The 27,403-nt window shown below is 37.0% G+C and overlaps 1 protein-coding gene across 9 annotated transcripts in view; it reads right to left on the bottom strand.

Annotated features, from left to right (window-relative positions):
* The window catches only part of ITPR2 (inositol 1,4,5-trisphosphate receptor type 2), a 497,457-nt gene that overhangs the window by 271,266 nt on the left and 198,788 nt on the right, over positions 1 to 27,403 (bottom strand). For all 9 annotated transcript variants that reach the window (XM_035028030.1, XM_035028031.1, XM_035028032.1 and 6 more), the window contains 5 exons: positions 8,552 to 8,641; positions 8,309 to 8,434; positions 5,033 to 5,155; positions 4,176 to 4,376; positions 1,744 to 1,995 (listed from right to left, as the gene is read on the bottom strand). In XM_035028030.1, coding sequence (XP_034883921.1) covers positions 1,744 to 1,995; positions 4,176 to 4,376; positions 5,033 to 5,155; positions 8,309 to 8,434; positions 8,552 to 8,641 — 792 coding nt within the window. The remainder of the gene's footprint in view (positions 1 to 1,743; positions 1,996 to 4,175; positions 4,377 to 5,032; positions 5,156 to 8,308; positions 8,435 to 8,551; positions 8,642 to 27,403) is intronic.

The raw sequence follows: 27,403 nt of genomic DNA, 5'->3' as shown, positions 1-27,403 counted from the left end.
CTCCCCCTGGCTCACATGTGTGCATGCTCTCTCTCTCTCTCTAAACAAATAAATAAATGAATAAATAAATAAATAATGTGATGGGTGCTATAAACCACCCCAAATGCATATACATACAAAATCATGTAAATAATTTCAAGGATTCATAGAATCCAAGTTAGAACCATAAGGAATACAGGGCCAGCTTTCATGCCCTTAGTGCTTCTCTCTCCTTGACTAAGGCCAAAAAGCAGACAGGGTGTCTGTGTCAAGAACTGATCATAGGGCAGGGAGACATCAGAACAATTCAGTGCATTATCATAATCATCTTGACAGCAGCTTATATTTATTCATTGTTTGCTACCCTTCAGCATTTTGTATGTAATATCTTCCTTAATTCCATCCTCCAGCAATCGGATACATACCAGAACTGTTTCGCTTTAAAATTGTGGAAATGGAAGATCAGAAAGGTTAAGTAACCTGCTGGAATCAGTCACACAGCTAGAAGTAATGGATCCAGGATTCTGACTCATTCTTTAATTCATTTGTTCATTCATTCAAAACATATTTATTAGGTATAGACTCACGATCAGGTAATATAATGGTAAATAGAAACAACCTAGTTGCTACTCTCATCACGCTTATAATCTTGGGCAAGGATGTGAAGGCTACAGACCTTTACTAACAACATTCAAATGTCAAATTTCAAATTGTAGACTCTTACAACTCTACTATGAGAGGCCAAGGAAGTTTTCCTTAAGGAAGTAATGCTTGAATCAAGATACGAAGGATGAAGAGGAGTGAAGTAGGTGAACATAAGGGGCCAGCGTGGTGTGGTCAGAAAGAACAGCATGTGGGAAGAAGTACTGTCAGAATCAGGACCTCAAATAAAGACAGAACCTGGGAATTTAATCGCTACACTATGCTTCCTTTCTTGGCCATCTTCTTTCAAGCCAATCAAAGCATGAAGTACCCTTGCTATGAAGTGTCAATAATTCCACAAAATAATTTCACAAAAATATATTTTTAAGTCCATCACTACATAGGACTACTGGGAAGTTAGGGAAGTTAACTTAACCCTACACTTTTTTAAGTTACTATGATTTAAAATGTTTGGATTTATATCATATTCGATGCATCACACATTTATGAACTTTGCAACAATACACCACAACAGTAGAAAAGAAAGAAATTATTGCAATGTACATTCCTGGAAGCCCCATTAATCCTGTTGGCAGACAACCAGTTTTTAATGAGTTTTTTTCCCTATTATCAGAGCCAAACAAGGACAGAGGGTAAAAGAATGATGTGCGAATAAAGCAAAATGCACGTCCATATTTCCAAGAATGCATTTATTCTGTAAAGCAAGGCAAACCTACCGAGTCTAATAGATGATACTACTGCACCATCTTGGCCTCTCCTACCAATGATCGTGAATTATTGATGAAGCATCTATTGCATGCTCAAGAACATACCAGAGGTAACAAGTAAAATCTCAGTTTTATCACACTGCCCATACTTAGAATTTAAGAGACTCCTAGAGTAGCTTCCAGTAAACCAACAGTGCCTCTACTTTGAAAAAGTTTACCGTCTTTCATAGCTTCCTGTAGAACTAAAAAAGGAAACTTTTTATGCTCTTTTAAATTTTCCTAATTATATAGCTAAGTACAATTTCTTGACTAAATACATTATCTCATTATAAATAGTATGGGGACTTCTGGCACTTATGTACTTCCGTGGCTGCTCAGCTTTTGCCAGGCTTACCTCAGGGATGCAGTCATCATGGGTCACCACCCTCACTATGTCGTCCAAGGGCAGAAGGGAATTGCACTTGATTTCGGTGTAGACATTTTTCCCCTCTGTGCATGCTGCTAGCAACTCCACCAGGGTGATGTGGTAAGCTAAGGGGCCACTCTCATCCCCTCGGTCTCTCTCTGAACACATCATATGGAGAAGGATGGGAAATGATGCTCTATCATTGTAAAATATCAGCACATCTTCACCCCCATTTATCAACTGAAATGATAATAAGAGAGTCTACATAGCAGTCCAAATGTTCATCCTTGCAGCTATTGTCAAAGGTTTGGTCTATCTGGAAACACATGCATCTCCTTCTAAAAACACAGATGATATTGCAAAAGCAGAACTATACCAAGGCAAGATGGTAAAAAGATTCTAGTCAGGTGCCAAGTGATTATTTATGAATACTATCACAAGCAAGCCAGGGAGATAGGGGAGAGCTGGATGGGGACAAGAATTAAATGGCATAGATGATAGTTAATCATTCCCCAGTGAATTATCCCCTGAAATTAAACCTGCAAAATATTTCAAGGAAGTTGCTTGCCTCTACTTCAAATGGAAGATGCCATTGCCAAGACATGAGAAATCTCCTAAGTCTAATTTTACTAAAGCAGAGTAAAATATCCCAACCCCCTTCAATAGTGACGGAATAAAAAAGCATGTACTTTGAGCCAAATGCAACTTTACAAGAATCTGGAAATTCCATGTGTTGTGGGCACCAGTAGGGAATGGAGGTAAAAGTGGAGATGAGAGAAATGGAGAAAAGACTTAAAATGAGAAAGAGAGAGAAAAACAAAGAAATGGATAAGCAGGAGCTTTTAGGATATACATTTTCCTTCCTATTTTATTTATATAATTTTAGTGGAGAATTCCAGCAGGTGGTACTTTTATTGCTCAAACTGCATAATATCTTATTGTCTATTATCAGTACCAACTTTCTAACCCCAATGGGAGATATTTGGGGGATATATTTTTTCTCTATTTTAATTAAATTGATAACAGATTTAAATCGATAAAACAACTGGCTTGCTTTGAACGTTTTGTTGAAAGAGAATGTACATGTGTTAAAATATGTATTATATGTCAACACAATATAATATTACAAATACTTCTTTCCACATAAAAACACTTCCCCTAATTGGTATCATAAAATTTTGCTAATTTTTATTTGCTGCTTTCCCATTTTAATTCTTTCCTTGATGATCATAATGCAAAATCAAATTAGTTCCCACATTTCTAGGCAATGAAGAACAATTACGAATGTAAATATAGATAAGGAAAAGGTAAACTTTAAAATGATCTTTAAAATGCTTAATAAAAATAATTTACATTAAAAATTCAAGGCTTTAAGCTGAACTAATTTTAAGATTTCTATGGCGCAGGAGGGACTCACATTATATCAGTATAGGAGTCCCCCTCCCCTCACTCCCAAATTGAAAGTATATAATAATGAAAATCCCCTCAATCAATATAATCTATTACATAACTGTTTGGTAGCCAGGGTTGAAAGCTGGCTTAATCCATCCAGGCCTTTAGAGAACCATTAGGTCACAGAGCAATGATTTACCCAAATGGACTCAATTTCTCCAAAGTACCACTTGGTTCCTGGTGAGTAACTTACTCATTGCATAAATCTCGCTCAATGTCAAATATCACAGTGAAGAGAACAAAATAAATGAGGTACTTCAACCATTTGCATTTCTTAAATTTTCAACTTAAGCTTCCACATATCATAAATCACTGATGGATAATTGCTATTAATTAACTTAATGCCCTTCAAACCCTTCTGCAAACAGTAGCAGAGAACATGGATTCTTTCTTTCAGGAATAGAGCAAAAAAGGCAGTGGGAAAACAGAGTTACAACCATCTTTGTTACAGACTGAAAACTTAAAAATATAAAATGTGTCACTTTCATTCTCAATTATAACATCTCACAGAATTTTGCTATTTAAAGTACACAAATTCCTTAAGGATCAAAAAGAAAAGGGCGCCTGGGTGGCTCAGTCGTTAAGCGTCTGCCTTCCACTGGGCTCATGATCCCAGCATCCTGGGATCGAGTCCCACATCGGGCTCCCTGCTCGGCGGGAAGCCTGCTCTCCCTCTCCCACTCCCCCTGCTTGTGTTCCTGCTCTCGCTATGTCTCTCTCTGTCAAATAAATAAAATCTTAAAAAAAAAGAAAAGAAAAGAAAAATAAACTCAGAAAATTATGCAATCAACTTAATGGTATGTTACTTCACCAGATTTAAACAAAATATACTTGTTGCTTAAGCCATCAGGACGAAATTATTTTCCACACCTATGCTGTGGGGGTGTTTTACACCATACTTTAACAGAAAACACATCCTTGAGCACATTACTTATGTGAAGCTGTTAAAATGAAAACCGAGAACATACCTCTGTCATTATCATATCCTGGCATTTCTTCACATATTTACCATCTGCTTTTACAATCGTTTGCAAAAACCTCAGGTACTCCACGTGGCGGCCGTGTGTCTCGATGCAATGCACAAAGTGCTGCACCACTCTCTCGCTGATCTCATTGCAGAGGTGGTAATTGTTCATGAAGATGTGCCGCATGGTTTCTGCTTCCAGGAGCTAACCAGAGAGGAATGTACCCTTGTAATTCTAACAAGATCAATTTTCTGTTTTACAGTGCTTAGACTAATTTCCCTGCTTGTGATCAGTTTTTTATTTTATGCAAAGCCATAGTGAGTTTCCTGGGCAAGCCTTCTACGAAATGCAATGAGATCATTCACCACTAAAAGCAAACTGAGCTCACAGAGGAATTTAGTTGGAAAAAGGAGTTGATTATCATAAAGGTCAATGTGTTGGCAACAGGATTCTTGAGATTAATTATCTATTACTCAAAGTTAGTTCTTCCCTAGTATCCACTGACACACATTTTACAGAGTTACCTCTACCTTTGAGTTTTCCATATTTATCTCACTCATGGCATTGAAGTTGCTCTTGGTTCTACTAGATTTTTTCCTAATGTTAAACTATATACATATAAAGGAAGTTGTCACTTGCAGGTAAAATTCATGTAATATTTCAAGTTTCTGTGAATGTTTCCTTAATGGAAAAAAAAAAAAACATATTCACTTTTAGGGAGAGAACCCTTACAAGGAAAAAAATAAGGTGGTAAAGACTAATATGGTAGTAAAGATTAATAAAATTCCATTCATCAATGCTGCTAAAACAAATCGGGGGGACACTTTACTATCAATATTAGAAGTCACTCAAATACTTACACCGGGGGTTAAAAACAAATTCAGATGTTTATGAAGGAGAACTTGGTTCTGTGGATTTCCCCGACAGAAATTCTGCAGGAATGTGTGGGCCAGATTCATCACTTCGTTCATCTTTTCATCATTCTGTAAGTGAAAGAGTAGCGATGATACAGAGAAACAAATATACCATAATACCAAATATTATGAAAAAGCATTTTCTTTCCCACATGTTCTCTTATCCTCTCTGCTACTGTGTTTTGCTCCCTTTCCTCTATGCCCTTTCTGTTTCTACACCTCCCTACCCCTGCCGTTATCCCACTGTTACCATCATCCCTCACCGTCTTCTAGATGTTTCTCACCTTCTCTTTATTTCTCCTTCTATTACCTATTCCGCTCCACTCTCTCAACCCCTCTTTGTTTCAGTCTGTCTCTCTTTCTCCCCAACCTCTCTGCCTATCCACTACATTCTCCCATCTGCCCACAGCTGCATCTTCCTCCCCCGCCTCTGTGCCCACAGCCTCTTTGCCCAGAGCTCGTCTGTCCTGCCTTCCTCTCTCTGGCCCTTCACTCTCTCTGTTCCCTCCCTTCTCTGCTTCACTCCCATCCTTCTCATCCCTCCCTTCTGTGGGACTTGCTCTCTTTCCCAATATTTTCATGTATCTGAATCTTCCTGTTTCTTGTTTTCTCCTCTTTCCCTACCTTCTAGATCCTCCCCCTTCTCAAACTCTTCCCTTCCTGCTGCTTTTCCCAGCATCCGTCATCCCTCATCCTCTTGCTTTGTCCCTAGTCCCTTTCTTCTCTCCATTCACTTTTCCTCTATTCCCTGCCCCCGCCCCGGTAAATTTCTCTTTCTCTCTCTCTCTATATATTTCTGACCTCATCTCGACTCTATCCTCCCCCCAACCCTGGCCTTTTGCTATTTATTTATTTATTTATTTATTTATTTATTTATTTATTTATTTATTTATTTATTATGGTCAATTAGCCAACATATAGTACATCATTAGTTTTTGATGTAGTGTTCCATGATTCATTAGTTGCATATAACACCTAGTGCTCACCATCACATGTGCATTCCTTAATACCCATCCTTTTGCTATTTATCTTGTCTATTTCCACCTCTTTGTTTTCCTTTTCCTTTTTGCTTTCTGATCTCCTCTATTCCCCAATCTTTTTGGGTCCCCCTCTTTCTGAACACATGTACTCGTAAGTTGCTTTCCGTATACACTGTCATTTTCCAAAATCCCATAACACTATGGAGATAGCACTGAAACCACCTAAATTCTTTCTGAGTAGTTGATTATCCAATTTGTCATGTAGATAGTGTCAGAGATACAAAATGGACTCATGTTTTTAGTAGTAGTTTTAATAAATAATTTAATGTTTTCTGTTTTTTCTAAGAGTCTATAGCTTACACCATCTATAACTAAACAAACAGCCCAAGATCATTAATAGGCCCATTTCCTCATATTTAAAATAAGGATGATTTAACTAGAAGAGTAAATGAGACCAAAAACTTGATTCCTGACTTAAATATAGGAAATTTTAATTCAAAATCTACTAACACTTTCCTCTACTTGTGTAATGCAGGGATAGTTGAAAGACATCAATGAGACTTCAGCCACAGGAATACCTAGTCCCCACTGAAAGGTAGCCAACACAGAAGAACACCAGGACCAGTTCCACTGTATTTGACATTTCTTTGAAACTCTCCTCTTACTCTTTTTTTTGTTTCTGCACCATCCAGTTATTAAAACTGAGCAAATCTATAAACATAATGTAGTAGTAAAATACTGAATGCTAAGTTATATTACTAGAAGAAGGGACTTGGTCACGTGTCCAATGCCCATGTTACAATATCAAAGATGAAATAATGTGGGTAGTAAATGCTGAGGATTTAATACCTTTTGTTGCCTTTCAATAATTATTTTATTGCATTGTGTGCCATAGAATGAATTATGCCACCTAAGAAGGGTAGAATTGATAAGTTTACATGTTAAAAAGTAGGCTGAATTGGGAAGCAACCCCATCTGAGGAGTGTAAGTCCAAGTGGGGAGAACATCTGCACCAGGAGAGGCGTGGTGTGGCAGGTAGCACCCGGGAGATAAAGGGGGCATCCACCCTGGTGCCGTCAGAGCCCGAGTGAGGGGCAGAGGGTGTCCATATGGAGCAGGGGGCCGCTGCAGTGATGGAAGATTAGCTATTTACTGTATTAACAAATGAGTATTTCAACACACACGTATGTTCCTTGGCTTTGTCTCTTTAGAGGGCCTAGAAGAACAAAATCCCAAAAGCAGTACGTACACTTAGTTCTCAGAACTTTGCTTCTACAATCGTTCTCCCCCAAACGGAACTGGGGCCACTTAAAGAAATGGCTGATTCCAGAGCTGGAGTAAGAAAAATGCACAGTGACCCTGGAACATCTTAATGTGTGAAAAGCAAAGAACTACTCAAGAATGCTGTGCATGTTAGAGGACAGAGAAGCTAGCTCAAAGGGAAGCCACTGGGCAGACTGGGGACCATCTGAGAATAAAAAAGATAATTAGAGAAGCCTAGTGTAACCTAGGGAATAAAATGAGCATCTACAAGTTTATACGGATTCAAATAAATAAGTGAATAAATAGATTGAAAGTTTGATGAAGAACGGTATAGTTACTTAGTTTCAAATACTCATTAATTACCAAGGGAAAATGAGTACTTCACAGTGAAGAATCCTGGCAGACACCACCTTAATCAAGTGATCAAAGTAAACACCATCAGTAATGGGATCAAAATCAAAATCATGTGCCTCTTGATAGGAAGTGGTGGGAAGAACTTAGCCTCACTTCTGTTATGTTCCTGCCAATGATGCATAACTGAATCTAATTATGAGGCAATATTAGCTGGCCCAAAAGGAACAGTCTTCAAAAGAGCTGGTCTGTCTTCAAAAGTGTCAATTTCCTAGGAGTGCCAGCATGAGGAGATAAACAAACATGACAACCAAACAGCACCTGTTTCTGAAGTGGACCTTTTTGTCAAACAGGACACAGTTGAGATGAGAGAAATACGACTGGCGCCTGAGGATTAAGTGGCAGTCAAGTGTCATGCTCTTCCCTGATCTGGAAACTTGTCATGTGATTATGCAGAAAGAAGAGCATCCTTTGCGTAGGAACCACACACCAAAGGGCTCGGGGCTGATCAGCTTGGCGACTCACTTCCAAGCAGTTCAGGGAAAAAAATTCTTGTAACTTTGTTATATATTTGAAATCATATCAAAATAAAAACTTTTTTTTTTTTTAAAAGTAACTAAGCACTAACCTTTTCATAGGGTATCTTCAGAAGATCCAACACCACCGAATGAGCTCCCATATTTTTCAGTAATCGTTGATGTTGATTCCGACACTTTTTATTCTGGACACAGAGTTTACTTAGTCTAATCAAAATCTTTAAAAAGAAGAAAAGCGTTAAATATAAGGAATATAACATTAAATGTAATACACAAGCAAAAGTTATTTGCCACCCAAATATAAACCCATATAAAAACATTTGACATGTGCTGACCTCCTTTACAATCCGGTAATTATTGCTCTTATTGCTGTCAATCTGAGGTTTCCTTGTTCCATCCTGCACCAAGCTTAAAATGCTTGATTCCTAAAATAAACACAAGTATGTATTTTTACCCCATACATAGCTTTGTAATAAATTTATTTATTTTGTAATAAATAATAAATATATTTGATAATTATTTTGTAATTTATTTTTCAACTTAAATGTTACCATTCTACTTTTTTATCCCATAAAACGTTCCTTGGTTTGAAGGAATCATGCAAATTACCAATTCCCAATAACAGCCAAATTACATGATAGATGGTATTACTAATAATTAATGAGTTAAGTTAAAAAGGAAAAGTTATTACACAGTGTATTTCCTTATGCTAAATATACCAGACATATCATTGCTTTACAGAGCTGATAGGAGAAGGAATAGTAAAAATCCAGGGGATAAAATGTGTAATTTTATCATGTGGGATAAGCTACAGGGGGTAAAAAAAAAAGGTGAAAAAGCATATCATAACAGCTGAAAAAACATATCAGAGATGGAAGGAAAGAACACTTTAACCCAAGAATTCTCTGCCAGGTTACCATGACATCCCTAAGAGTCACGACTTGGGGCCAGCCAAACATGTACAGAACCATGAAATTGAAGAAAGGAAAATAAAATTTAAATTAAAAAATAATATTTTGAGTTAATAAATTAATAAAGCTTATTAAGAGGTCCTGAAATGCCAAAAATATTTCACTGTAACAACCATTATCTGTAGCAGCACAATAAAAGACAAATATAGGGAGTGACATATTTTAAATATCAACTCTTATAATCACTAAATAAAAATAAAACATTACAAATAATTTAATACCTGAGCATTTATTAAGACTTAATACATGCCTGGTACTAGACAAAGGTGAGTGGATCTAAAAGAAATAGGGTGTGTGGTCCTTCCCACAAGAAAATTACAGTCTAACTAAGAAAACTGGAAGAAATATGAAAATAAAGATTTGAACTGAGCAGAATTCACTATACAGAGAGAGAAAGGGAGAATAGCTCTATCTTTAGACAGCTTTATGAAAGAGGTCAAGTGGAAGCCAAGGTCTTGAAAGATGAAAACTATTTAAGCATGAGAGATATGTGGAGGGAGGGGGGCACTTGTTAGGTGAAGAAGTCACTTTAGTCAAAGGTACTGCAGAAAGAGCCCATATGAGAGTGTACAGAGGATGGCAAGAAGAGCTAGTACATGTTGCAAGAGAGAGGGCAATTAGTAGAGTGGGACCTGATTGCCTTCCTGATTTACAATATGTACAAAATGCCACTGGGATGAATGTCAAGTCCAGCTTGAGTCAAAAACACACTGAACTCCTGACTATATTGATGGTGTTGGGTTCTCACAGTTAAAGGGGACCCCAATCTAAGTTCAGGGAAAAGTAACAAAAATATGCAAAGACAATCAATGTAATTTCATTTGTCCCAAGCTGTTTCCATGACAAATTCACAAAATTAATACAAACCAAGAAAGAAAGGAAAAAACTGTCCACGCTCGTCAAAGAATTCTGAGGAAAGCCTTCAAGAAGGAGAGTGACTTGACCAGTGCTGACCCATCACCACTTAGTAAGCTTGGTATTCGTCTTTGCTTCTGTTCCTGGCAAATACTGTCCAAGAGAGAGGCTTCCAGTCTGAATGCGATCTTAGCAAATAACCTCTCCTACCATTTTATGGAGGAAATGAACATTTCCTCTTTTCCACCTGCAAATTCCAGTACCATCCACAAACTTACCTTTCCTGCTGTGTCTCAGAGGAAAAAACAAAAAAACAAAAAAACTTTTGGTGCATGGATTTTTCAAATTCCATCTCCCCTGCCTCCTCTCCGTGCTTCATCTCTGTTTCCTGTGCATGAGTAGTTTCTGCTGTCTACTGATTCTTTCTCACCTCTTTAAAAATATGGCTAAGTTGAGGATAACCAAGCATTTTTCAGTGATACTGCCCCTCCTTGGGAGTACTCATGCATCTCAGGTTATGGCCCCACTAGATTTCTCAAAAGAATACTCTCTACCACACTGTATTAAAATTGCTTTATGTGCCAATGACTCATAATCACCAAAACTTTCTTTAGCATTTGATTCTGTAGCTCACTATCATTTTCTTTAAATCCCACTCTCCTTGTTTTATCGTGCCATTGATAGTCTTCAAAATTACTTTCTACCTTTCTGACCACCTGTCTCTTGCACTCAACAGAACTGGAACTGCAAAAAGTAAAGACTAGTGAACGCTGAAAACATTCACAGTGTTACTGCTGGAGTCCAGGATTGTGTCACCTATCCATCCTAACAAATGCTAGGAGGGAAAGGAAAACAGTCCAACCTCCACTGCAGGTAAATAAAGAGAAAAAAGAATGCGAGAGATTGTCTGCGAGACAACAAGCAGTAAGTGAATCCTAAAAACTTGTAGAAGCAAATGTAAAGCTACATACCTAAGAGAAGCCAGTGCAGTGGAGGGAAGGAGCCCAAGTGCTGATATGAATGGCAAGTATTTAGATGGATAAAGACGGGGGGTCAGAGAATGAGAAAAACAGGGTTTCTTTCTGATAGCAAAAATTATTGATGAGAAGCAGAAATTTCAAAAGCTAGAAATATAATGAAATTTCCTTTTTCTGATCACAAAGGTGGAGGTTGAAATTTAAAAAGGCCACGTTCATTTTTTTTCTGGAAGAAAAGAAATATTAAAGAAAACCAAGTTTGTACTACAAACCAGGATTAAGATACTACCAAGTCTAAAGATTGACAAAGCTCCTATAGTGGAAAGGAGATGTTTCTGATACATGTCACCTTTAAAAAAATCAGTTGCAAGCACAGGCAAAGCTTTAGCAAATATATTTAAGTCTATTTTTCAAACAATGACCTGAAGAAAAAGCAACTGTCTTGTTTTAAGAAAAGTAATCTCAGGCAAAATGTACTACATTACAAAAAGCTATGCTCTTTAGTTCAGCCCAGGGGAAAATACAGACAATGCTAAACTCCATAAGTATGGGAATTATGAAGAATAATTATTCTAACTTAAAATTGCCAGCACTCAACAAAAAGAGGCAGCACTGGAGAATTCAATAAGCAGCCCCTTTTAATTTCAGAAAATAGTTCAATGTAATTAAACAGAACAAAAATATTAACCCACAGAACATCTGGATGATTCCAAAGTGTATCAGGGGAATTTAAGAAATATGTAAACTATGTAATTACAGTTAGGTTTCATTTTCTTATTTTGATGCCAAAATGCTCGAAGTAAAGGTGTTCCAAAAGTTTTCCTCCAGAAAGGGCAGAAATTGATTATATGTTTTATACCCTATGTAACTTTGATCTTAGGTCCGTGGCCAAATCTACAAAGTCATGCCTTCATTCTAATGTCAAAATATTAGTAAGGTACAAAATGCAGAAGTGTAACCTATGCAGAGTCCCAGAGCTGAACAGGCTCAGAAAAAAAATGTGTAACACTGAGAATGGTGCCATGCATATAGTAGATACCCAAATTATCCTTTTGACAACTGTGATGAAGAATAAATATGGCACTGCAAAAGTATTTGCACTTTATTATAATTATTTGTTGTCATCTGGAAGAATTTGAACTTATTTCTTCTAATGGAGTATGGGAAACCACTAAGTTCAGTGATTTCATAGAGGCAGCTAGATTTTTAATTGCATAGCATATACTGTAACATAAAACAGCAGGTTTAGAAACAATATAGCAAGAATAGTCTAGAAGGGTCTAGATATTTCTAGAAGAGTCTAGAAATTGGATGGGTAACAGAGTTCTAGACAGAGACTCAAAAAGTGAATACCTAAGCAAATACTGATTCTGAATATAGCTACCCCCCAAAATTTATTTTGCATCAGTCAAGCAAACTCTTTTATATCAATAGCAAAAATTATATAGGGAAGTGATATTGTATGAACTATCTGGTGAACTAAATATTGGCACCAATTAATGGGAATCTGGCTCCTTAATTTAAACAAGGGCAGTCGTGCTTATTAAAAAAAAAAAAAAAAAAAAAAGACTTTCCAAATCCTACAATGTAGAACTGCCTGCATCTGCAGCTGCATGATTAAAATAGCTCAGTGCACGTCTTCTCTTTGTCCCCACCGCAGTGAAGTTAAAGGATGTACTTCCACAGCAATGTTGTCAAGTCAGCAAGTCTGCAAAGCATTCTGCTCCCCGTCTGTATCCCTAGCCTTCTCTTCCTATAGCCATTATTCAACTCCATTAGTGACATCACTTACCAATCACCATTCTCCCAACTTCGGATGTCAAATGCCTTCATTTCCCTTCCCACCTTCTTCCAAAACATGAAAGAAAATCCAATAACCAGTCTTTTATATTTTGATTCACCGATCAGATTATAATTTAGTTGAAGCTCTTCATAACAAATGTCACCTCCTTCAGACAACTGAATTCCACCTTACTGTGGAATGATATTTTTTTTCTCCCTCCCATCTAAGAGTAACATCATATACCAGTCATTTAGGAAGATACCTAGAGGGTTACAGAGCCCTAAAATCACCCTAGATCTACTTATCTGACTTTGCATGTAAAGCTAATTTGGACAATTATGGGGTCATGGCTGACAGTTTCTGCTTCCCTGGTTGGCATCTAAGGCTGCTTGAAGACTTGGCCCAAGATCTACAATGTGCAGAAGAGGTGATGTCCACCATTACCGGCAGATAAATTCCCTCCAGACTTCCCTCAGCTCAAGCCCAAACACTTTCCCTTCTAGAGGGTAAAAACATATTCCTAACCTAACCCCAAACCTGTTTTCCTTTCCCTTTGTCCCAAGACAAATACAATATTGGTATTTTCTGACTCATGAGACATCATTTTAATTAGTATTTGATGATGTTTAATCAGATGTCCTAGAAAACATCCCGAATCTCCTCAACTATCTATATCTCTGACAAATAAGGTACCAAAAAAGGGTGTGTGCCACTACAGTCCATTAGAGGGATATTGGGAAAACATTGGGAATATACTGATGATGGGTATGTTCAATGTGAACTCATAGTTGTTTTCATAAAAATGCAACAGGAACCCATTACAGTTCAGCAGTGTATAATACTTTTTATAATACTTTATTTATATAATGTAATATATAATAGTTTTTTAGGTAATCCTCCCCAGCATTTTATAAAACATAGAAAGGATAGACAACCCTCTAGTCAGCAGGGTGACAGAGAATAACAAAGCACCGTACAGGAAATGAAAACAGCAACATAATAGAGCCCTTAGAGACTGTGTCAGATACCTGATATGTTAGGTGAAAGAAGCTTCCCCAGTCACACTCATATCACAACACTCCCTGATACAGCTGTGAGAAGGGGGTTGTCCATATAGAATGTAAGACAAAGTCATTGGCACCTTCTTTCAGACTTCCCTCTTTGGCAAGCAATCACTACAGAAACGTTAATACCTGGTCTAATGACCTCTGCACGCTCTAATGTAAGTGAATCAACTTCTAGAATTTTCTTACAAGCCACCTGCTGAGGAAAATAAACCATATAGGAACTTAGAATCCTCACTAACAACTTATATTAAATTGAGAACAAATGGCAAAGCAAAAAAAAAAAAAAAATTAGTGAGAAAGTAACCATTCTTTATAACAAGAGGAGAGTGCTCGCTTCCGCAGCACATATACTAAAATTGGAATGATATAACAAGAGGAGAAATACTAAGTTTATCCTAAAACAGCATTAATTGTAAATGTAGTCCCAAAGGACAAGAAGGGAAAGGATTCTTACAGTGGAAGTAATTTAAAGAAACAAATTCAGGAGATAAAAGCATTACATTTAAGAATTTACATGACAACCAAATAGAATGAGGATGTGTAAAAGTAGTATTTGGCTCAAAACCAAAAATTAGTTTTCAGCTGTATGTCTTGTGAGAGGACTTATTCTGTGACACTCATCTACAGCCATCACCTTCAGTAGCATTTGCTCAGAGGCAAAGGACAGGGATATGTAATGTTATATAAATAAATGAAATAAATATACAATGAAGTCTGGGGCAAAAATTTAAAAAAAGGAGATAAGAAAACAAATTTCAGAAAAGGGAAATTCAGAAAAACACGCTCCAAAATTAATGGATAAAAGTTCTTCATGCAATGACCACAGTGTCCCTCATTGATCAGGTCATGTAGGAAGGTTCTGTATAAAGCATATGGACTCCATCTAAACCAAGCCATGAAGGTTAGACATTCTACCAGTTGCTTTTGTCAAGAGTTAGTCAATCATAAGTTTTGCTGAAGAAACAAAGTTTATGTAGAACTATTCTCCTTGCTGTGCAGAATTAAAGTACTAACACTTGGAAAAGCACAGTATTTTTTTTTTTTTTTTTTTGCAGATATCCTTCTAGAGGGATCTGCCTTCTTGCTTGCTTGCTTTATCAAAGGAAAAAGATCAGAAGTGGTAGGCAAAGAATGGAAACCAGTTTTTGCTTTTAAAGAATAATAGCATGGGGCGCCTGGGTAGCTCAGTCAGTTAAGCGTCCAACTCTTGATTTTGGCTCAGGTCATGATCTCAGGGTCATGGAATTGAGCCCATGTCAGGCTCCATGCTGGGCATGGAACCTGCTTAAAATTCTCTCTCTCTGCCCCTTCCCCCCTGCTTGCACACTCTTTCTCTCAATAAAATAAAAATTTTTTTTTAATTTTTAAAAGAATAATAGCATATGGAGGTAACAGAAAAATCATGAGACAAGGAAAATGTATCTCAAGAGAAATAGAGAAAAGGCAAAGGAGGGAAGCAAAGAAAAGGAGGGAGAGAAGAAAGGAAGGAATTAAATTCATTCTCTCACTAAGATAAATCTGCATAAAATCCAAATGCCTATGAGGAAAGTTAATGCTAAGACAACAAGAAACCTCAATAATGAGAGTATATCATTCCCAGTGAAATGCAAACGGTCAAGAAATCTTCAAGGACTTAAAAGTTTGTTTAAAATAATCATAGAGATAAAATGAGGAATAACGTCTCTCACATCATGCAGACCCCTCTGTGGTTGCCACATGCTCAGGCTGACTCCACAGCATCACTTAGCAGAGATCAAGGATAGCTTCATCAGGAAAGGGGAAAAACTACAAGCCAAGTGCCGGCAAGAGAAGGCAAGTGTCCCCCATCCCTCCATCATTCCACAGTAGGTGCTGGGTGCTCTGCCGAACACCAGTATGGGCCTAGATTTCTGAGTAACTTCTCCTATCCCCACCTTGTAGTAACTTCTTATGGGGCAAGTGTGAGAGCAACCTACCAGCAAAGGTACACACAAACTTACTTCTTGGGCACTAGGCTGTCTGGATTCAGGTACCCATCATTTATAGGAATTTATCAGGAATACCAGCTACGGCGCCCACAGGAATTGGACAGCTCCTGCTGAGGAGTGGAAGCCACAGATCCCATCAGAAGCCAAGCTGGTGTACAGCTTCTCAGAAAAGAAGACACTGCCTCCCACATTCCCCACACACAGTACAGCCAGCCTGCTGTCTACACAACCCAGAGTGAGCCCCTAGGGACATTTTTCAGTTAACTCTGTTCCTTACATTACAAATCCATTAAAAGAACAAAAAAATATGAAGCTAAGCGGGCAGATACGAATCTAGAATGCATGGATGTGAAAAAGAACCAAGTAGAAACGCTGAAAATGAAAAAAAAAAAAAAAATAGTCCCTGAGGTAAAAACTAGATAGACGGCTCAAATATTAAACTCTAGATCAGTGACAGTATGAGTAAGCTTTTTAAAAAGAAGCAGGCAACCAAATACAGGTTGGTAGATAAATACAGAGATACAGACATACAGATACAGAAGCACAATTGTTGTGAAGAAAAATTAACAGCCAAAATGAATAACATGAGTGGGAACTTCTCTTAGAAGCTCGATGATGCCCAAGTGACCTGCTTCTCAACCCTTAATAAAGAGGTGGATGAACATAAAGGGCAATCCTGACTTAACCCATTCAGATATGATTTTCTGAGTTAATCCCCCCTTCCCTATATTTAGAATTCAACACCTATTTGAATGTGATGAATTACTAATGCTACAGATATTGTCAACTTGTTATACTCTAGCCTTTAATCTTTCAACAAGGATGGTATAGTTTTTTAATGCCCTGGAAGGTAAGTTTAATAAAAGAAAATATTATCATATACAACAGGTAGTAAAGCTCATAGGTGCTAGGGATGCAATGGGCTAACTAGATGACCAAACCTATCCCATCCACCTCCCTACAGTAACAGGATAATTTTGGATCATATGCTGAGATTTGTTAGTCTTAGTAGAAAGACTATCCATTCCCATTTATGGCCCAGAGTAAAGAGAAACTACTATTGAGGGGGAAAAAAAAAAAACTTTTATGTTATAGGAAAGATTTTTTATTGTTAAGATGAAGAAGCACATTTTAAAAAATCACATTGATGTTATCTGGTCTTCTGATATCTAAGCAGGCACAAAGTTAGACCATTATGATCTGTTTTAAAACAATGCTAATCATTCTGTGTTTAGAGCCTTTGTAAAGATTTACTAAACAACAAAGGATTATTATTTGTATTGGCCTGCTAGAGTCCGTCCTGCCTGCTACTGGCTGTTGCCATTGACATTGTGACATATTTCATCCTGTTTACGATAAATTGTCACTATCTTTGGCAGTTGGTTCATTGCAAAGTGTAGATTATTTGGTTGTGTACAAGTTAACAACTTTGTAGCTTCTCACTTTTACTTCTTATATTAAGCTATTATAAATGTACCTACCACTCTCCTGGTTTCTCAATCTACCCATTTGTATATATTTCTACTGCTGCCACCTTAGTTCATGCTTGCATAACCTCACACCTCAATTTAAGCAAGAGGCTCCTAGTTGGTCCCCACCTTTAGTCTCTTGCTCTGCCAGACCAAATTTTCCAAGATGGTATACTCACCTCCCAACCCAAGAATGGTCAGAGGCTCCCAATTTCCAGATATTTCAAATACAAACCACTTATTCTTGCTGAACTGATTCTCTTTTTATTATTCTTGAATATATTAGCTAACTAAATCCTCCTGACCCTTCAGAACAGTGAAGCCTTCTCCAAGTCCTCCAGCCCACACTGACTCCTCCCTCGTCTGACCACACAGCTCAGTATTTAATCAGACATTCTGGCGTATTGTTTTCTATGCGTTCATTCTTTGAGGGCAAGAGCCATTATCTCGAACATTAGATTTGATTACAGGTATCGATCAAAAGGGAGTAAGAACAGAAATGAGAAGTCCAGGTGTGTACAAAGGCTTACATAGGCATGATGGTGAAGGAACCAAAATCATACTTTAAGCAGAAAGTTCAAAAGAAGGATTTTGCTCTAGAGAGACACACAGCAACCAAATAGAGGTGGTTCAGATATGGTCCACAAACCTAGCATCAATAAACAGACATTCAAAGGATAAATATATGGGCCCAAAATAAAGAAGAGTTTGAGGAAGAGTCTCTAAGAGTTTATTTTTTTAAGATTTTATTTATTTATTTATTTTGTGAGAATGAGAGAGAGAACAGAGGGGAGGGGAAGAGGGAGAAGCAGACTCCCCGCTGAGCAGGGAATCTGATGCAGGACTCGATCCCAGAATCCTGGGATCATGACGTGAACTGAAGGCAGACGCTTAACCTACTGAGCCACCCAGGTGCCCGAGTCTCTAAGAGTTTAAAGAAAATTTAAGAACGTCAAATGTGACAAAGTTGAATTGCAGAGAAACCCCTCCAAGTATACAGCATCTAAGAGTGATAGATAAAATCTTTCAAATGTCCCATTTTAGAAAAAAAGATCCCTTTTTAGTAAAGAAAAGGAAGTAAATGGAGGCCAGACACAAAGATTCACCAAAATTTCCAAGTAGTAGTCAAGCGCTGGATTCAAGCAGGACCCACCCTGAGGGCGTCCGTCCATATCTGATAACCTTGATACTGAGTTTGAATATGTCCCACACACACAATGGAAAGGAAACAAAGCCTGAATCCCAAGCAAGACAGAGCGCTGATTAGAGAACCCGCCTTAGAACCAGGAATCCTTAGAGGAGCCGTCCAGAATAAGGCAGGAAAAGATGCGGCCCACAGAAGAAGAAAGGGGTACCTGGCTTAGCCTTGGCTTATTCAAAGCCAAAAAAAAGGGAGAAGAATTCTCCTGAGCTCCTATAGGACAAGCCCACTTTCATAAGATTTGGGACTAGAATTCCCACTAATAAAGGGGCCTCAAAGGTCCCAAGCCCAAAACATTGTTTAAGATGGTTACAAAAAATATAGCAACCCAAAGTGCCTCATAGAAGCAAATGAAATTTTCTCTGGGTTAAACATAACCCTCAGAGTAATTATACATATAAAGTTCCAAAGAATCTAAGTTCATAATACTTTTTTTAATTACTAAATATCTAAGTAAACACATTCCCATGAACTCCTGCAAGAGTAGCAAACTTAAAAGCTGCAAATGGCCCTCCTATTACAAAACAGCTACATCCTAGATAAAGAACCTATCTTAAGTACATTTCTGGACTCACAGAAAACAAAGGGGGACTCCAAAACCCCACCTTCCATCTACCAAAAAAAAATAAAAAATAAAAAGTAAGCTGAAACCAAATCAGAACTCTAAACTTCAAGGCAACATGATAAGGTTTTCTGAAGGTAAATGCCAACACTAGCAACTCAGAGGTGAAGTCTGTTCTAAGCACGTGTCAAATTCAGGGAGCTAAACCTGAGACTCCTGCCTTCAGACAGATGTAGGAGGAGAAAGCATCATGGTCTCAGGCTAGCAGTGACCCCTGGCAACAGGCCAAAGTAATCACAAATACTCTAAGAAGGAAAACATGCCCAATTTCAACCCCCATTTCTGAAGTCAAAAACATAAAGCTCAAAACCAACAGTCGAATATTTATAGCATCATTATTCATAATGGGCCAAAACTGGAAGCAACCAAGATGTCCTTAAATAGGTGAATGGATAAACTGCTGTACATCCCACAATGGGGTGTTATTCAGTGATAAAAAGAAATGAGCTAGCAAGTTACAAAAGGACATACAAGAACCTAAAATGTGTATTGCTAAATGAAAGAAGCCAGTCTGTAAAAACTATATAAACATTAAAACCATACATTCTGGAGAAGGCAAAACTATAAAGACAGAAAAAAGACGAGCAGCTGCCAGGACTCGGGGGTTCACAGGGGAAGGACAAAGAGGTGGAGCACAGAGGATTTTTAGGGCAGTGAAACTATTCTGTATGATACTGTATGTGACATTATGCATTTGTCAAAACCCACAGAATTGTACAACACAAATACTGAAACCTAGAGTAAACTATGGACTTTAGTTAATAGTGATGTATCAATACTGGCTTATCGATTGTAATGTACCACATTAATGTACTACATTAATGCAAGATGTTGATACTATGAAAATGGGGAGAGTGTATGGGAATTCACTGTACTTGGTCCACAATTTTTCTCTAAACCTAAAAGTGCTCTAAAAATAAAGTCTATTAAAAAAAAGTATGAGATCATAATCAAAGGTGACCAAATATATAAAGCAACAGCACCGTGAGTGAGAATCGTAAGAAATGCCCAAGTACTTCTGATCCTGGAATTATTATACAAAGTCTATAAAATAGCCATATGGAATCACAAAAATTAGCAAGCAACAAAAGAGGATCAAAAAATGACCAAAAAGGTTGTTTTAAAACTCAATTGCAGGTATGAAAAAATATAATGACTGAAATTAAAAAGTCAGTAGGTAAACTGCAGATAAGACATACTCAAAGAGAGACTCATATAAGTCTAAAGAAATTACTCAAATTCAGCACAAAGTCCAAGATATGGAAAATATAAAAATGAAATTAACAGATATTGAGGCAATAATAAGGTTTAACAATCAGCTTCAGAACTAAAGCATCACTCTGAAACAGACAGCAAACGTCTCAACAGCAGCAACAGAAGCCTGAAGACATGAAATATTATCATCAGAAATGGAAGAAAATACCTTTCAACTGATAAAAGTTTTTGTTACCAGGAAAAAAATAATTTTAAGTTTATAGGCATCAAATAAAGTAGCCTTAAAACGTGTCAACTATGCTCAAATTAAAAAAAAAAAAGCGAAGTGCAAGAAAACCAAACTAACAAAAATAGCCTTAAAACATATAAAGTAAAAATTAATAAAAGTACAGAGGAAAATGTATAAACCTACCATTATAGTGGAAAATGTCAACAAATCCCTCTCTCAACTATTGAAACGTCAAGAAAACAAAAATATTAGTAAGTAGATAAATGATTCAAACACAGGAAGCTTAACTTACTAGCCATATACAAGGAACCCGATACCTGTTCACATTCTTCTCAAGCCCACATAAAACATTCACAAAACCTGATGGTATATAATAGGCCAAAAAGCAAGTCTCAACAAATTTTGGAGAACCGAATAACTCTCTCGCCACAAGTTAATTAATTAAGACTTCAATAACAAAAAGGAATAAATTTCGTCTAGACATTTGGAAATTTAAGACCTCACTTCCAAGTAATTCTGGGAGAAAGATGAAATCATAATGGAAAAATTTTAAAATATCTAATACTGAACAATAATATAAAAGGCATTTGTCAAAATTTGTGGAATGCAGTCCCTTAGAAGGAAATTTTACCATTAAATTTTTTAAAAGTCTGAAAAGTGTGTCAACATAAAAGGTGAGAATAGAATAAATATAATAAAATAAACCCAGAAGCTCAACAAAGCCAAAAACAGATTCATTAAAAAGCATGAATAAAATACGTGCAATGCTGGTAAGATGATACGTGCGTGACATTATTCATTTGTCAAAACCCACAGAAGTATACAACACAAATAGTGAAATCTAAAGGGTCAAAATAAGAAAGTTAACACAAGTAAACAATATCAAGAATAAAAAGGGGGTCTTGGGACACCTGGGTGGTGTAGTCAGTTAAGTGTCCGACTCTTGGCTTCGGCTCGGGTAGTGATCTCAGGGTGGTGGGATCCAGCCCCAAGTTGGGCTCTGCACTCAGCATGGAGTCTGCTTGGGACTCTCTCTCCCTCTGCCCCTCCCCCGCCAAAATAAATAAATCTTTAAAAAGGGAGGGGTTCTGCAGCTACAGAGATAGCAGAAATTTTAAAAGATAATGAAAGAATATGAACAAATGTATGCCAATAAATTTGAAAACTAAAGCATATGGCTAGAAAAATATACAGCAAACTGACCCAAAATAGAAAATCTGAATGAATTTATAACCGTTAAAAAAATTGAATCAGTAGTTAAAATCTTCCCACAAACTAAATCCAAGGCCCAGGCAGATTTACAGATACGTTTTTTATCAAACATTCACAGAATACATATCTAAACATATGCGAAGAAAGGGGAAGATCCTGCAACTCATTTTATTATGAAGTTAGTCTAACCTTGTTACCAACACTTGACAGGAACAGTAGAACAAAGGAAACTTACAGGTCAATCTCACTGACAACAAAGATGTAAAATCCTAAACAAAATATTAGCAAACTGGATTTAGCAATGTAAAAATTACCAACAAGATAAATTTATTTTAGAATGCAAGGTTACTATGGTAGAAGCTCTATTTATGATTCTTGTTATTAAAATTAGCAGACTAAGAGGGGGATGGGTGAAATAAGTGATGGGGATTAAGAATGAGCACTGGGTGATGTATGGATGTTGAATCACTACATTGTACATCTGAAACTAATATTACACTGTATGTTAACTAACTGGAATTTAAATAAAAACTTTTTAAAAAAATTAGCAGATTAAGATTAAAGAAAAATAACAATCCTGATAGATGTATGAACTGTGTTTAATTAAAGTCAATAACCATTCATGATAAAAATTAGCAAACTAGGAATAGAGGGGACTTCCATAATTGATAAAGGGTATCTACAAACACAAATGGATAATAAACCTTATATTCAATAGTTAAAATGTTAAAATCATTCCCTTTAAAATCTGAACCAAGACAAGGATACCACATCTATTCAACATTATACTGGAAATTTTTACCAATGCAACAAAGAAGAAAAAAGAAATGAAAAGATTGTACTCAAGTTTGAACTATAGCATCACCATGACTTGAAGTCAAAAATATATTTTTTTTTAAAGATTTTATTTATTTATTATTTGACAGAGAGAGACACAGCGAGAGAGGGAACACAAGCAGGGGGAGGGGGAGAAGGAGAAGCAGGCTTCCCGTGGAGCGGGGAGCCCGATGCGGGGCTCAATCCCAGGACCCTGAGATCATGCCCTGAGCCGAAGGCAGACGCTTAACGACTGAGCCACCCAGGCGCCCCGAAGTCAAAAATATTTTTAACCTTGGTAGTAGGTACACATGAATTGGTAGGACCTAATTAACTTGCCCATACAAGATTTAGTTTAATCTAAAATGGAAAAGGAAGTGAAATGGCCAATAAGCCTATGAAAATATGCTCGAACTCATGAGTAATCCCACAAAATCACAACAGAGAATATATCAATTCACCCAATTATCAAAAATGAAAAAGTGAGAAAGTCAGCCGTCGTGAGGATATGGGGCTACAGAACTCTCATATAATGCTAGAAGGAGTGTCACATGGTGTTCAGAAAACAACTAGCATTATTTGGTAAAAGTAAATATTCTAGATGTTTTATACCTAAATATATATCCTGAAGGATCTCTTTATTTTTTTTATTTTTTTTATTTGAGGATAGTTGACACACAATGTTATATTAGTTTCAAGTATACAACATAGAGATTCTACTTCTCTATACATTATGGTACCAAGTGTAGCTACCATCTGTCACACCACACTGTTACATTATCATTGACTATATTCCCTGTACTGTGCTTTTTATTCCTGTGACTTACTCCATAACTGGAAACCTGTATCTCCTATTCCTCTTCATCCAATTTGCCTATCCCTCACTACCCTATCCTCTGCAAACCATTAGTTTGTTCTATTCATAGGTCTGATTCTGCTTTTTGTTTGTTTGTTTATTCATTGAGTTTTTTTTTTTTTTAGATTCCACAGATGAGTGAAATCATATGGTATTTATCTTTCTCAGTCTGACTTAATTAACTTGGCATGATACCCTCTAGGTCCATCCATGCTGTTGCAAATGGCACAAGCTCATTCTTTTTTATGGGTGCATAATATTTCAGTGTGCATGTGCATATACACTACATCTTCCTTATCTACTCATCTATCAATGGACACAAGTTGCTTCCACATCGTGGCTATTGTAAATAATACTACAATAAACATAGGGGAGCATATATCTTTCTGAAGTGTTTTCATTTTCTTAGGGTAAATAGCCACGAGTGTAATGATTGGATCATATGGTATTTTTATTTCTCATTTCTTAAGGAAACTCCATACTATTTTCCACAGTGGCTCTACCAATTCACATTGCCACCAACAGTGCACAAGGTTTCTTCACATCATTGCCAACACTTGTTATTTCCTGCCTTTTTATAGCTATTCTGACATGTGTAAGGTGGTATCTCATTGTGGTTTTGATTTGCATTTTCCTGATGATGAGCGATGTTGAGCATCTTATGTTAGGTCATCTGTATGTCTTCTTTGGAAAAATGTCTATTTAGGTCCTCTGTCCATTTTTTAATTAGATTATTTGGTTTTTTGGTGCTAAGTTGCGTAAGTTCTTTATATATTTTGGATATTAACCTCTTATCAGATATATCATTTGCAAATATCTTCTCCCATTCAGTAGGTTGCCTTTTTGTTTGTTGATGGGCTCCTTTGCTGTGTAAAAGCTTTTAATGTTGCTACAGTGATGTCAAAGAAATTACTGTGTTTTCCTCTAAGATTTTTATATATTCAGGTCTCACATTTAAGTCTTTAATCTGAAGAGTCTCTTAAACATGTGCATCAGGTGGCATACAAAAGTTTTTAAAGCAGCATTGCTTTTGGTAGCAAAGTTTCTTTAAAAACACAAGCACTGTAAAGAATGAAAATGTCCACCAACAGTTAACTAGATAAACATGTGCATCAAGTGTAATGCGCTTTCTCTAATATATATTAGAAAAAATGAATGAGTTGCAGCTACACATCAGCAAGGAAGGAGGGCAAAAATATATCCAAAACAGACTACATGGAATATTTTTCATAGGTTTTTCATGTTTTAGAGATACAAATAGGTGTGGCAGAAACCATTAAGAAAAGCAAGGAAATTAACATAAACTCACAATAACGGTCTCTTCCTGCATACAGGGAGGGACCGCAGGGACTTCTTACTAGTAATATTCTATTTCTTAAGCTATGTGTTCATTTCAATAGAATGTGCTACCTCAAGAGTTACTGAATTTGCCATCACAGAAGTTCGTTTTGTTTTAAGAAACATCTCACTCACGTGAGCTATTTAGAGAGAAAATAAGTATCAGACGGGAATTGGACTTGATACCCCTACAAGTATATTTTAACTCTAAGATTTCATAATTCCATACCCATCATAGTAAACAGTGCAATATGTTGTGCATAAAAACCAATAAAAATGATAACAAACAGTCACTGACTGCTGACTTTGGCAGACACTGTCAGTTGCTAACCAACAGCCTTTCTTTGTTCTTCCTTGATAGCAGATTTCAATTTTGTTCTACTATCTACCCTTTCCCCATGTAATTCAGGGGAGGGTATCGTAGAGCTTGAGGGTCATCCTTTACTTAGGCTAAATTAATCTTATAATCCACTGGTTTAGAAGAAAACATGTGGCCCTGCTTTGGACAAGGAGACATGAGATAGAATCTACTAAGGGATCTCTGGAAAAGGTTTCCTTGCTCCTACACAGGAGACTCAGAAATGCGTAAAAAGGCAAAGATACTCTTTTCGGTGTTGTTGTGCAGAGATGTGATGTCCAGGATGCTGCTTCCATGATGCAACCATGAAAAGATCAGTCCCAAAATTACGTCTATTGGTCCATAGTGACCACACTGAGAAAATGAATTAATTAAAGCTGGAGCCTTACTTCTTGACTTGTTGGTAAATAACATATCGCCTTCTTGTTTCTATTTTCGCACTGAAGTTGTATTAACTGACATGCCATGTGCACAGTTTGCTCATCTGATCTAGTATTCTCATGAGTGAAATACCATTATTATGTCCACTGAATGAATATTAAAAACAAAACAAAACAAAAAAAAAAACCAGGGAATTCAAATAAGTTGCCCAAAGTCACACATATACTTAGCGGCAAATTCTAAGGTATGTGACATCAAAACCCATGCTCTTAACACCCTACCCATTGAAGGCCATCGTTCTGTGGCTGTAAGGGCTGAGAAGAAAATTCCTGAGAGACCCGAGTGCTCCGTTATCTAGCCCTGTGCTTTTCAGGTGTGAGCGAGTGGTGGCGAAGCCTCAGTGCTGGCAGCAGCTGAAGCAGCTTCTAGAATCGGAATCGTAGCTACGATTGTCTGACATTGAAATCAACAGTCCAGTGGCAGCCTCCAAGCTGTACTCCTCGAGACTTTCCCAAAATGCAATTCCTTGTATTAAATCACTTCCTGCTTCAAGCACCGAAAATCCTGACCATTTTCTGAACTGATAAATCCTGTACTCAGCAAACAATAAACAAATTCCCACTTCAATGACTTACATTCATCTCAAGTATCTAGAAAAATAGATTTACAACCCACGTGGAAAGCTGTTTTGTTTCTAAGGTATCCCCAATCAGACAACTTATTCATCTTCTTTCTTACATCAATACAAATTGCTTATTAAACTGCTTCGGGGATACCATGGAGATATACACACACACACACACACACACACACACACTGATGAAGGCTCTTTCTCCACTTCGCTCAGAGAATTAGGAATTTAAACTGCAGACGAGTGACTAACATCCTTCATGGAACATCTCACCTATACTCTGACATGATTTTTTGCAAACTTTTACAAAGAGTATTTTCCTATGGTTTAGAGCTGTTCTTTATTTTTTAAAATGCAATGTTCTAAAAGGGGAAGCAACATTATGTTTATTCTCTAGAAGATGTGCACAGGATGTATCTGCAAAAGAGGTATTCCAGCCTTGTGAAAGCATAACACATCTCTTAACGTCTTTAAATATTATATCAGAAAGTGCAATTGTACAATTAAAGAGCCTGGAACTTATCCTCTGAAAGACCTGGGTTAAAATCTCAGTTGGGTCTTTCTAACTCTCTCCAAAGTTTGTTGTAACATTTAAAAAGAGATAACATGTATGAAAATGTCTGCTATAAGACGACTACAGCAAGTACTACATAAATGTTAAATGTCCTCTTATTTCTTAAATATGCTGTGGAAGAACTCTATATCAACAACAAAAGAGCTGGTCATGAAACAAATTTATATGGAGTAGGAATTCTACATTTTAATAACTTCCATTATAAAATCACAGAAAAAAGTTGCTAAAAATTTAAGTCTAACATTTTGTGCAGATTAGTGGTAAGGAGTCCTGAGACAAGGAAGAAGGAGTAACCCACCAGATGAACTTGCCTTCAGGACTCTTCCACATTTTGAGGACTGAAATTTTCCCCTACTCTGTCTTCACCTTTCACTACACAACATTTTGGGTATTCCATCAAACAGAAAAGCTAGGGTAGGTAAACCTCTCTAAATAGTCTACATTCCCGCAGATTAAAAAACAACTAAATAAAACACAAGACAGGAATTTAAGAAACAATATCTCATCAATTAGGATGTTGGCATTCGTTTGCCAAGTATTACCACTAAAACATGGCTTTAAAAACTTTAAATGGTTATTTAGTATTTAGTGAAATGTGAAAACAACAACTACTTAACCCACCAAAAACTAAAACCTATACAACGGAAGACTTAGGATCACCATCT

Source organism: Mirounga leonina, unplaced genomic scaffold (assembly GCF_011800145.1).
Source record: "Mirounga leonina isolate KUSES-001 unplaced genomic scaffold, KU_Mleo_1.0 Mir_201, whole genome shotgun sequence".
Lineage (NCBI taxonomy): Eukaryota > Metazoa > Chordata > Mammalia > Carnivora > Phocidae > Mirounga > Mirounga leonina.
The sequence above is the reverse complement of the archived record's forward strand: the minus strand, read 5'-3'. Positions and strand labels throughout refer to the sequence as shown.